This window comes from Salvelinus namaycush, unplaced genomic scaffold (genome assembly GCF_016432855.1).
Source record: "Salvelinus namaycush isolate Seneca unplaced genomic scaffold, SaNama_1.0 Scaffold41, whole genome shotgun sequence".
In the NCBI taxonomy this organism is placed as follows: Eukaryota; Metazoa; Chordata; class Actinopteri; order Salmoniformes; family Salmonidae; genus Salvelinus; species Salvelinus namaycush.
In genome coordinates this window covers 77,714-90,740 of record NW_024061098.1, presented here as the reverse complement: position 1 = coordinate 90,740, position 13,027 = coordinate 77,714, and the positions used below count along the sequence as shown (strand labels likewise).

Sequence of the window (13,027 nt, the reverse complement as noted above, 5' to 3'; positions counted from 1 at the left end):
TCAGCAACTGTACCACATGCAACGAGTACGCTCATGAACAGCAAAAGGAAACCATGATGTCACACGAACTGCCCACAAGGGCCTGGCAAATCATCAGCATGGACTTATTCAGCCACAGACAAAAGGACTATCTTCTCCTCGTTGATCATTATTCTGACTTTTGGGAAATTGAACTGCTCCCTGACTTGTCTGCAGAGACGGTCATAAAGCGCTGCAAGGCGCAGTTTGCAAGGCAAGGTCAGCCTGACAAGGTAATCACGGACAATGGCCCACAATTCACTGCACAGTTCAAGCGTTTCGCCTCAGAATGGGAGTTTGACCACGTGACCTCCTCTCCAAGACACCCAAAAGCAAATGGCAAGGCAGAATCAGCTGTCAAGATTGCAAAAAACCTGTTAAGCAGGGCCTTGCGCGACAGCAACGACCCATGGAAAGCGATCTTACAGTGGAGGAACACACCCACCGAAAACATGGACAGCAGCCCAGCACAACGCCTTCTGTCCAGACGTCTGAAGACTACTATCCCCGTAGCTAACAAGCTACTTGAGCCCTGCGTCATGGTTGGCGTCACGGACAAACTGCGTCACAGAAAGCAGCTCGCTAAGTGCTTCTACGACCGGACCGCTCGAGACCTACCAGAGCTGGAGGTGGGTGAAACTATAAGGATGAAACCGCTGCCGGGAGACCACACAGGACTTTGGAGGCTGGGCACATGCCTACAGAGAGTTGCACCACGTTCTTACCTGGTGGATGTTGGTGGCTCCCTCTATCGTCGCAATCGGGTGGATCTGCGCGTAGCAGAGCAGACAAACCAGAACATGCCATACACTCACCTAGATGAGCTGGATCACAGTCCAGGCCTAAGGGTAAGGGGTGCAGAATTGAGACATGAGCCAACTGAAGGTGAAGCTTCTACCCCACCAAACTCTCCAGCTCGTGGCCCTAATCCTACCCCTGTCAGAGCCAATACTTACTCACGGGTGGGTCGGCTGTGCAAGCCACCGGACAGGCTTACTCTGTAAGCAAGAGACTTAACTTGTTGTCTGTTAATTAAAAAAAATATTTCAAAAATTTAAAAAATTTAAAAAAGGAAGATGACAGCTGAAGTAAAAAGAAAATGTCATGCTTTTCAATTGTTATGACTTGACTGTTAAGAACTCAATGTTATGCCGTTATGTTTGCACTTTCTATTGAAAAGGATGATGTTACGGAGTCTAGTTGATAGGTAATCGACTAGTTGGACTGTTCCCCAGACTCCAGGCGTAGGGATTTGTACAATGCTTAACAAGGCTATTGAACTTAACAGGTGCCACTAGCTACTGCCAATGTATGTGTATGGAGATTGCATGGCTGTGCGCTCGATATGCTCGATTTTATACACCTGTCAGCAACTGGTGTGGCTGAAATAGCCGAAACCACTCATTTGAAAGGGGTGTCCACATACTTGCCTATATATAGTATATATTGACTCTGGACAGCTAACTTAGCTAGCTAGTTTAAAAAATCTGAGGTAGAGTTGACAATTAACCTAGCTAGCTAGGTTAGACGTAGCTAGATAGCTAGCTTGCTAACGTTAACTAGCCAGTCTTGGTGGATATGCCAGCTAGGAAGCTAACGACCGCTATTATGGGTAAAGAAAGCCGACTTACACCTCAAGAATCCTATCACCCTTTGATATGCCAGCTCGGTCCGCCGCCCCTCCAGGCAAAACAGCACTGACATGCTGAAGAGGGGCGTACAATTCCCCATTAATGCTTCGCAGTTGTCCTCCTTCGCTAACTTGTCCACGAACGTTGAATCCATATCCTGATTCCGACTTTACAATTCTAACCATCCGTGGACCTGACGTCACCTGGGTAGCATTTTGGCCTCCGGTACCGACTACCGAACCTGCAGCGGGTCCATTACTGGAAGCCGAAAGGAGAGCCGACCGAATTTCATCGCCTTCAACATCCGCCATCTTCTACTCAAAGTCGTACCCCCTCCAGCCTGTGTCTAGCAGATTCAAAACAACAGAGAGTTCGATTAATCTCGCCCGTGTACGCGTGTTTTGCACCGGCTGAAAGATTTGGAATCGGGGCGGGCCACCTCCCGGGCGTGAACCAAGTGCCCCCCACTGTTATATGGCGAAGTTGGCTCAAAACCAAAGTGACGTAGAAGCATTATGTTTTCCCCTGGTTATAATGCCTATGGTTTTCCTATGCAAACGTGATTACAATTCAACCCGGCCAGCGTAAAATAACTCCCTCAGAAATACACTCAGACAAGCTCCTTGTTATTAATCCACCCCTCGATCGCATCACGAGACCCCATACGGAGATATGGGGAGACACATTTGTGAGTACAACTCAAAACAAAACAATGTACAAGTATAATTTACTATCCACACACAACCTCTTGAATTGCATTTTTAATTTTTTTTAATAAATGCAAAATTATTTGTAAATATGGATACAGGTGTGAGTAAATGCTCTCACATTACTACTAAATTCAATTTCAAGCCAGTTAGTGAACATCCTCTAGATGTGCTTTATTTTTGATGGTCATAGTCTTGACAGGGAGACCAATTCTGATGCAAAATGTTCACTAAATTGGCATTTTGACCAATCAGCTCAGCTCTGAAAAAGATCTAATGTGAAAAGACAATGTGATTGGTCAAAAGACCAATTAGTATAAAAAAATATCTGAATTGGGCTGCCTGTCTAAACCCGGCTATAGTGCAGCATCCTCTTCTAAATTAGAAGATTAGATGGTATTTACCCTCTGATGTACTCCCATCTGCGCACAACAGTGACCCTCCCCTCCCCAGTCTGAGTGTAGACTGCTACTGCCCGATCCCACACCTGGGGAGTAGGAGTAGTACTGAGGCATGGCTGGAAAAGAGAAACACAAGACAATGGTTACTCTACTGTTACCCCTTAGAGAACAGGGCCATAGCACCTACTATAAACTAGATTTAGCTTGCGGTGTTGGGGAGTAGTGAAATACATGCAGAATATGCATATACTATTTACTTATCTCCAACATAATAAATGGGCACTTTCTCACACCACACAAAAAGAGAGGAAGGAAAAGGGCCGCCCGTGAGGTCACCAAGGATGAACTAGTGCTCTTCTTCATTATTATGGCGGTACGCAAACAAATTGTTACAGGTGCATGTGCCACCTAATGTATTGAATGTGTATCAGCCTACTATTCTTTAGTAGGAATTCATTACACTATGGAGAGAAAAAAAACAACTACACGTACATACCGCAACCAGAAGCCATGGATTACATGCAACATCCACACTGAGCTAAAGGGTAGAGCTGCCGCTTTCAAGGAGCGGGACTCTAACCCGGAAGCTTATAAGAAATCCCGCTATGCCCTCCGACAAACCATCAAACAGGCAAAGCGTCAATACAGGACTAAGATTGAATCGTACTACACCGGCTCCGATGCTCGTCGGATGTGGCAGGGCTTGCAAACTATTACGGACTACAAAGGGAAGCACAGCTGAGAGCTGTCCAGTGACACCAGCCTACCAGACGAGCTAAATAACTTCTATGCTCGTTTCGAGGCAAGTAACACTGAAACGTGCATGAGAGCACAGCTGTTCCAGACGACTGTGTGATCACGCTCTCCACAGCGCGATCACACAGGTCAACATTAACAAGGCCGCAGGGCCAGACGGATTACCAGGACGTGTACTCTGAGCATGCGCGGACCAACTCACAAGTCTCTTCACTGACATTTTCAACCTTTCTCTGTCTGAATCTGTAATACCAACATGTTTCAAGCAGACCACCATAGTCCTTGTGCCCAACAACACTAAGGTAACCTGCCTAAATGACTAACGACCCATAGCCCTCACGTCTGTAGCCATGAAGTGCTTTGAAAGGCATCAACACCATTATTCCAGAAACCCTATACCCACTCCAATTTGCATACCGCCCCAACAGATCCACAGATGATGTAATCTATATTGCACTCCACACTGCCCTTTCACACCTGGACAAAAGGAATACTTACGTGAGAATGATATTCATTGACTACAGCTCAGCGTTCAACACCATAGTGCCCTCAAAGCTCATCACTAAGCTAAGGACTCTGGAACTAAACACCTCCCTCTGCAATTGGATCCTGGACTTCCTGACGGGCCGCCGCCAGATGGTAAGGGTAAGTAACAACACATACGCCACGCTGATCCTCACTCAACACAGGGGCCCCTCAGGTGTGCGTGCTCTGTCCCCTCCTGTACTCCCTGTTCACTCATGACCGCACGGCCAAGCACAAATCCAACACCATCATAAAGTTTGCCGATGATACAACAGTGGTAGGCCTGATCACCGACAATGACGAGACAACCTATAGGGAGGAGGTCAGAGACCTGACCATGTGGTGCAACAACCTCTCCCTCAATGTAATCAAGACAAAGGAGATGATTGTGGACTACTGGAAAAGGAGGACCGAGCACGCCCCCATTCTCATCAACGGGGCTGTAGTGGAGCAGGTTGAGAGCTACAAGTTCCTTTGTGTCCACATCACATACAAACGTTTATGGTCCAAGCACACCAACGCAGTCGTGAAGAGGGCACGACAAAACCTATTCCCCCCCCGGGAGACTGAAAAGATTTGGCATGTGTCCTCAGATCCTCAAGAAGTTCTACAGCTGCACAATCGAGAGCATCCTGACTGGTTGCATCACAGCCTGGTATGGCAACTGCTCGGCCTCCTACCTCAAGGCACTACAGAGGGTAGTGCGTACGGCCCAGTACATCACTGGGGCCAAGCTTCCTGCCATCCAGGACCTCTATACCAGGCGGTGTCAGAGGAAGGCCCTAAAAATTGTCAAAAACTACAGCCACCCCAGTCATAGACTGTTTTCTCTGCTACCGCATGGCAAGCGGTACCGGAGCGCCAAGTCTAGGTACAAAAGGCTTCTCAACAGCTTCTACCTCCATGCCATAAGACTCCTGAAAAGCTAATCACATGGCTACCCAGACTATTTGCATTGCCCCCCCCCCCCCACCCCCCCCCCCCACCACATTTTACGCTGCTGCTATTCTCTGTTTATTGTCTTTGCATAGTCACTTTAACTTTACCTGCATGTACATATTACCTCAATTACTTTGACTAACCGGTGCCCCTTCACATTGACTCTGTACCGGTACCCCGTGAATCTGTCACACGGATATCAAAGCTTACTCTAATTTCGAAGTTACACTCTAGATTGCGCTTTAAGCCAATCCAAATAGAGTATTCAACAATACCGCGGGTTCCATAAAACATCACAGTCATTTTAGGCCACTTAGCATCACAAATTACAGTTAAACGGTAATGAACCTGCATTTTAGGGTGTGTTCGTAATTTCAATCTGGAGTGCCCTCTGGGCTTTTGTAAATTCAGAGCATTGTCTGATTGGCCGTTCGTAAATTCAGAGAGTTTCTGGCCTTGCAACGGCAGTCAAGCATCAAGCTAACTGGCTAAAGTTGGCTAGCTTGCTAGCTACTTCCAGACACAAATGAGAGAACACCTCACTCTGACCATTTTACTCGCCCTAGCAGAGCTGGTTAGGCTGTTTTCATGTTATCCAGAGCGTTGGTGACTGTACTGTGCTGCTGGCAACAATTTAATTACGCTTTTTTGCCAATGTTTACTGACACCGGCCATATTCAACAGGTGTTGAGCATTCGTAAATTCATAAATTATTCTGCGTTCTGGCACATCGGAGTAGATCGCCAGAGTGAATTTATGAATGCACCCTTAATGTTCAATGTCTTTAGGCTACTATTATAAATACAGCATCAGTCAAAAGTTTGGACACACCTACTCATTCAAGGGTTTTTCTTTATTTTTACTATTTTCTACATTGTAGAATAATAGTGAAGACATCAAAACTATGAAATAACATATATGGAATCATGTAGCAAGCAAAAAAGTGTTAAACAAATCAAAATATATTTGAGATTCTTCAAAGTAGCCACCCTTTGCCTTGATGACAGCTTTGCACACTCTTGATTGAGGTTTTGCTATATGTTGGGAATGTCAAATATGGGTCTGGATGATGAGGTTGAGACCTGTGCTCCCGAGTGGCGCAGCGATCTAAGGCACTGCATCTCCGTGCTCGAGGTCTCACTACAGACCCTGGTTCAATTCCAGGCTGTATCACAATCGGATGTGATTGGGAGTCCCACAGGGCGGTGCACAATTGTCCCAGTGTTGTCTGGGTTAGGGTTTGGCTGGGGTAGGCTGACTTGCCTAGTTAAAAAATAAAAGGTTCAGATCATCCACAAAGGTCCAGGAGTTTGAGAGGGTGCCCTCTGATGCACCATGATGTGAGCCACAATACAATTGGACCAAGCTGTGTGACCTGGGGGAAGCCACAAGAGAGTGCTTGGGATAGAGTCTTTTGGTATCTTGTTACCTAGCTCTGGTAGGAAAAGGAAGTAAAACATCCTTGGTCTCTGGTCGGACAGATAATTGCAAAAGGTTTCATTGCAATGGTGTGATCCACAAGATCAAAGGCCGTGCTGTAGTCTGTCAGGACCCAAGTGCTTCTGGTGTCAGCTGGTCTGCCATGCTTACAAGGCAGTGGGTGGTTGAGCTACCCTTGAAGCAGCTGAACTGTTGGTTGAAGATGTTCTTTTGGATATCCTGTTTTACCCATTCAGCAACAAAACCTTCACATGATGAGGCCTGGGGCTTTTCTGAACGGAGAGTTGTCTCATGTGCATTTCCCATGGTTCAACAGTAGCTGGTAATAATGCATGTAAGTCTGAAATCTTTAGTTGTGGTAATGATGTGGTGACAGATTAAAACTGGTAATTTATACACTCTTAGAAAAAAAGGTGCTATCTAGGACCTAAAAGGGTTCTTTCCCCATGGGAGAACCCTTTTAAAAAAAGTTTTGGTTCCAGATAGAGGACAAAACGTAAAGCTTAATAAAGAGCAGTGATACTAGCAAGAGCAGTGTGTGGGTTTCACATTTTTTCTCATCTTGTTCAACTGTTACCATGCACCTGCAACAAAGATAGCTCAGATGTGAGTGCCTTTTGAATTTTGGTTCCAGGTAGAACCTTTTGGAGTTCCACAGAGGGTTCTACATAGAACCCAAAAGGGTTCTAGCTGGAACCAAAAAGGGTTATCCTATGCGGACAGCCGAATAACCCTTTTTTATAAGAGTGTAGCAATGGCAATAGCAGAATGGTTTTCTGGGTCGAGCCCATCAACTTTGATGGAAATTGTCTTTTTACTGCTGGTCAGAGATTCAATTTGATGGTACCATGTTGCTGGGTTCTCCCTCTTGTTTTTCTGGATTTCGGTGTGGTAGAACGTTGATCTTGCTGCCTTGATCTCTCTCTTGAGTTTTGTTCCTCAGAGCGTGCCATGAAGGCCAGTCTTTTTCACTGAAGGCTTTCTGTCTGCTTTTTATCAGCTCTTTGATTCTAGATGAAATCCACTCCTTATCCTGTGCATGCATCCTAGCCACCTGTTTTGGGAAGTAAGCTGCAATGGCGTGATTGAGGGTGTTATAGAACTTGTCTGTTTTCTGCTGTGTGCTCTCCATGGGAACCATGTGTTTGATGTATTTGATACCATTTCATGTATTACCCTCCAGCTACTACCACGAGCCCGTCCTCCCCAATTAAGGTGCCACCAACCTCCTATGAGGGAAAACCACTAGCCACATCCTCTGATGCTTAACTCTTTCATTGGTTGAATTACTTTCTTGATGATTGTGTTAGTGACAGAACTACAATATTATGATCACTGAGACCCAAAGGTGACATTGTTGTAGGGGTACTATAAAAGTCCGCAAAGTTGGTAATGACAAAGTATATGATGGAATTCTGTCTAGTTGGAATGTTAACAAATTGTTGTAATCCATTTCCTGATAACAGTCCCGACACACCTTAACATGGTCAAAATCACCCATAATAAGGATCCCAGCACCAACATACTTTGCTCTGATATCACCAAGGCTAGGAGTGGAACCCGGTGTGGTTGTCCGCTGCAAAAGCCTATCAGTAAAAAGGACTGACGAGTTGTGCGTTCTGCCCACCACTGATGTACCACATTATTTGCCATTCTCCTCTGACCTCTCTCATCAACAAGCTGTTTTCGTCCACAGGACCCCTGCTGACTGGATGTTTTTTGTTTGTAGCACCATTCTCTGTAAACCAGAGAACCTGTCCTGCGTGCCCAGGAGGCCGGACGTTTCTGAGAAACTGGAACCGGCACGCCTGGCACTGACTATCATAACACACTCAAAGTCACTCATTTTGCCCATTCTAACATTCAATCAAACAGTAACTGAATGCCTTGATGCTTGCTTTACATAGCAAGCTACACTGTCTGTAGGAGTGAACCATTTCAACAGACTTTTATTGCTTTGAAAGTCATGCCACTGCAGTAGGCCTATTGTTTTTTTTTTGCAGTTAATTCTATATGTTTGGTGAGATGTTGATGAGGGTCCAAGTATTTTTTATTTTACTAGGCAAGTCAGTAAAGAACAAATTTTTATTTACAATGACAGCCTAGGAACAGTGGGTTAACTGCCTTGTTCAAGGGCAGAACAACATATTTTTACCTTGTCAGCTCAGGGATTTGATCTAACTGCCTTGTTCAGGGGCAGAACGACAGGATTTTAAATTGTCAGCTCAGGGATTTGATCTAGCAACCTCTCGGTTACTGGCCCAACGCTCTAACCACTAGGCTACCTGCAGCCGTATACAAAATCTGTCCTCCATTGTCTTTTTGTGTCGGACTGAACAGAGTCATTTACCTGTGATACCTGTGATACCTCTTCTCAGTGAAGACAGAGAAAGAGAGGTTTGAGGACACATGCCCTGATTCTTGAGGGGTCTAACAAGTTACACATGTGCTATACCAAACCCTTTGGTGGTGATTAAACAGATCCACTGATCTCTTGTTTAGCTTAATAGTTATACCATTCACCAGAGGCAGATGTCTCATATCATATGTACCCAATAGCATGTAGGCCTAAGCCACTGCATATGCATAGAAGGAACCCAACTATTTCCCGTTGTGTGAAATGGATGCACATTTTCATACAAGAATGGCTTTAAACATAATCTTAGTAAGAAAAACCTCAGTAAGAAACATGTGATATGAAGAAGTGACAGCAGCACAAAAAAATGACACCACATCAGACCAGGTGGAACATACTCATCTAATTTCTTTATCGATGGCCTTTGCATTACAAGGACAACTTCCCAGATTCAACCTGACTATTATATATTACTGTAATATTACTACTCTAGACTGCTTCACTGTGTTTGCATGTCATTGTCCTCCAAATGTATCTCTTCCCTGTTAAATCTCTGTTAAATTGAGTGGTCTCCTCCTGCAGTTTTGTATTACGGCCACTAGGTGGTGTACGTGCTCTACTTCTTTACGAAGAAGTCATTGCACATCACTGTGAGGCAGGACACGAGGGTGACATACTCCTTGAAGTCAACAGTGTTGTCTTTGTTAGAGTCCAGATCCTTGAAGATTCTGTCCACTGCTGACTTGTCACTGGCTTTCTGAAAACAGACAGAATGCAGAAGAAAGAAGGGGGAGCTTAACAAGAAAACTGTCTTGATTGCTCTATCTGTTTATTTTGATCATGGAAACACATTGCTGTATTTCTGGCCAAAGGTGATATACATCTTAGTGAATTTAAATATTTTGGGATGCCATTTCTGGAGTTAGCAAGCATTGTTTATTGTATTCAAAAATGGACCCAATCTTTCCTGCATTCCAATTTTGCCCGACCCAACGGATCACTGACCCAGCCTCTAGAGCAAGGGGTGTCAAACTCACTTCCTGGAGGGCCCTCACCTGGATCTCTCAGTCTTAATTTAAGGAAATAACAAAAATCTGCAGACACATGGCCCTCCAGGAATTCAGTTTGACACCTCTGCTGTAGTGCAACAAAAAAAATCTGATCCCAGATCATTAGGAATTGTATGCTCAGTCTCACTCACCCCCAGCATCTCCCCTAGTTCAGCCTGGAGCAGCTCTTTCAGCTCGGCCTTGCTGAGGGTCAACTTGTCCCCCTCCTTCCCAGAGTACTTGTGGAAGGAGGCGATGAGGAGAGACATGGCCTGCTGGATCCCAGACATGGTGACTATAGTTGAAGGGGAAAACAGAGAGGGACACAGAACCTAGTGAAGCACTAAATAAAAAATATTTCTGGACATTACTGTTCTTGCTCACTATAGGTAAGAATATTATTATTTCACTCTCAAAGTATGAAAACTAAATTCGGTGGGGCATTAAACCATTTCAATGAATTCACTAAAAGCATATGGTTGTTGCATTGCATGATACTGTAGCTTCGTCATCATAGCTTTTGTCTCTTGTGTGTTTCTCTGTATTTTCCAATTAAAGGAATCAAAATAAAACCTGGTTTCCTCTGAGCCATTGGTAGCACCCTATTCCCTACATAGTTCACTACTTTTAACCAGAGCCCTACATAGTGAACAGGGTGCCATTTGGGAGGCAACCATGGTCTCTACCACAGGTTCTATGGTGAAAAACACAAGCACTGTTATGGCAACGCCATGCTCTCCTGGTAATTAACATGGCTCCAGATGAGGAAACATGTAATGGTCTGGGCAAATCCCATCTGTGGATTACTCTTCTACTGAATAACACCCCACCATATTTTTCCATATGCTGTGTGTTTACCCCAAGTGTCACTTCTTTAATCTTCTTGTCTTCCTGTGTGTGTGTGTGTGTGTGTGTGTGTGTGTGTGTGTGTGTGTGTGTGTGTGTGTGTGTGTGTGTGTGTGTGTGTGTGTGTGTGTGTGTGTGTGTACTCTTGAGGATGTGGCTGAGGGAGCGAAGGGTAGAGCCAAGGGAATGTTAGCCAGATGAGACAGAGAGCGAAGGAAATAATGAAAGAAGGGAGAGTAAGGAAAAGGGAATGAGAATAGGAGAACCACAAACTGCTGCGATATTACAACTACTGACTAGTACACACAGCGATAAGTTAAACCCAACCTGTCCTCCACAATGCAAAACACATTGGTACAGAATGACTGGTTTGCAAGCCTCTGTTACAGAATCAATTCCTCATAATAAAATCAACCACATTTGGAACCAAAGAAGGACATTTTGTTTAAAAGTGCAAAACTCTGAAACAGAAGTCAAGTGAGCGAAGGGTTAAATCCAAAAACCAAGAGAAAAATGTAAGTGCACAAAACAAAACATACTAAACAGGGATTACATTTAAAACCACTACAGTAACATTGAAGTTTAAACATTAGGGAGCACAATTAAGAAAACCAAGATTAAAGTTACTACTCACCGAGATGTAGGAAGAATTGTAGGGAATGAGAAAGCAAAGGAAGAAGTGAGTGTGAGAGAGTGGTGGAGGTTGGGATGTAAGAGATGTTTTATGCATCGCCACACCCTCCATCCCTCCCTCTTTTGTTCCATACATTCTCTTCCCTCTCTCTCTTTCGCTTTCTCTGGTACATTAACTATTTTACTCTTCAACTATTCTCCTCATTCATTTATCATATCCAACCATTAATTCCCCTTGACTTTAGATGCAATACAATACATTTAGAATTCACTGCCCTTTCACAATACAGGTGAAACAATGCATTTAGATGATGCTTACTTTGAGCTTATGACCAGTATTCTTTAGTTGTATTGTACGTTTACAGAGAATGGATTTGCTTAAGAAATCATTTGATTGCAAAGTATTAAAGCCCATAATGTATTACTGGCTTCCAAATAGGCCTACTGTTTTAACTTGTTTATAATGAATTAGATGATGCTAACATTGAATCTGCCAACTCATATGTCTTAATGCACTGCATTACGTACAACACGTTATTGATACTGTGCACTGGTGGTTTAGTTCACATACAGTGTAACGTCCTACAGACTTGTATTACATTGTACTTATGGATAGGATAAACACACTCGTAAATATACTGTTGTTTACATGTAATATGAGTGTCATTCAAAAAGTAAAGGTAGCACATTGCAAAGTAGACTTTATGAGAAAACATTTCACTTATTTAAGTGTAGTATTCCAGCAGATCTTGAATTTAATTTCACCACAGGTCTCCGTCCCAAATGGCACCCTATTCCCTACATAGGATATGTGTTTGACAGAGGGAAATGAACATGGCTTCACACCCCTGCTTGTTTGTGTGAGTCATGCAGTATCATTTATATAATTAACAACATGTCCCAAAAGCCTGCGATTTCCTTGGTCTTGATTAACTTCAGTCACAAGTTAGATTCTTAGATGCACTTATAGGAATTGCTTCACAATTTGGCCAACATCTTTTACAAAGCTTTTAACTGGGAGGCATGGGCTGTATTGACTGGAGGATAATAGTCTCTGTATCAATAATGTAATTGATTGTGATTTGTATCAAATGTAAGGGCATAACATAAACCCTGTAAAGCATAGACTTGTTTAGTGCCATTTCCATCACATTTGTGTGTGTGTGTGTGTGTGTGTGTGTGTGTGTGTGTGTGTGTGTGTGTGTGTGTGTCTTATTACAATTATGTGATGAGGTAAACTGTAATAAACCTATACTACTGTATTTACAGAGCAGAAAATAGTATTTACTCGCCAACACATATTACATCATTTCTGGATTGTAGCACTTTGTGCAACCTTTCATTTATCTCTGCTGTTAATTACACAAAGATATGCCACACACACACACATACACACAGTTAGTCCTAGGCAGTGTCCCTGTCCCGTGCTCTTTCTTTGTTGCTTTGAGCAATTTATCATCAACTTCATCTTGTGATACTCTTCTTAAGCTTGCAAGAAGAATAGACACCCTGACCCAAACACTATAAAAGATTCTAACAGATTATTGAGTTCAGCATTTCGAGTCAGACGTCTTCATCAGGCTCTTTTACTGTAAATCTTGACTTGGAGACAGAGAAAGATGGTGCATGCTTTGCGTACCTGTCACGCCCTGACCTTAGAGATCCTTTTTATGTCTCTATTTTGGTTTGGTCAAGGTGTGAGTTGGGGTGGGCATTCTATGTTTTG

General features: G+C 43.7%; 2 protein-coding genes across 3 annotated transcripts in view; both read right to left on the bottom strand.

The window, feature by feature from the left end:
- Positions 1–1,993, bottom strand: part of LOC120041137 (sorting nexin-27-like) — a 42,441-nt gene extending 40,448 nt beyond the window's left edge. For both annotated transcript variants that reach the window (XM_038986085.1, XM_038986086.1), the window contains exon 1: positions 1,650–1,993. In XM_038986085.1, the coding sequence (XP_038842013.1) occupies positions 1,650–1,960 (311 nt within the window). In that variant the 5' untranslated portion in view covers positions 1,961–1,993. The remainder of the gene's footprint in view (positions 1–1,649) is intronic.
- Positions 1,994–9,161: 7,168 nt separating this feature from the next.
- Positions 9,162–11,370, bottom strand: LOC120041148 (ictacalcin-like). The gene is made up of 3 exons (XM_038986106.1): positions 11,303–11,370; positions 9,975–10,117; positions 9,162–9,530 (listed from the first exon to the last, which is right to left on the bottom strand). The coding sequence occupies exons 2-3, from the start codon at positions 10,110–10,112 to the stop codon at positions 9,390–9,392; spliced, it is 279 nt and encodes a 92-aa protein (XP_038842034.1). The 5' UTR covers positions 10,113–10,117; positions 11,303–11,370; the 3' UTR covers positions 9,162–9,389.
- Between the last annotated feature and the right edge of the window lie 1,657 nt (positions 11,371–13,027).

What these genes read in the sequence shown, in the direction of transcription:
- LOC120041148 (XM_038986106.1), bottom strand. Translation starts at nt 10,112, where the DNA reads ATGTCTGGGATCCAGCAGGCCATGTCTCTCCTCATCGCCTCCTTCCAC. An exon ending in AACTAGGGGAGATGCTGGGG is followed by an intron (nt 9,531 to 9,974) that starts GTGAGTGAGACT and finishes GTCTGTTTTCAG; the next exon opens with AAAGCCAGTGACAAGTCAGC.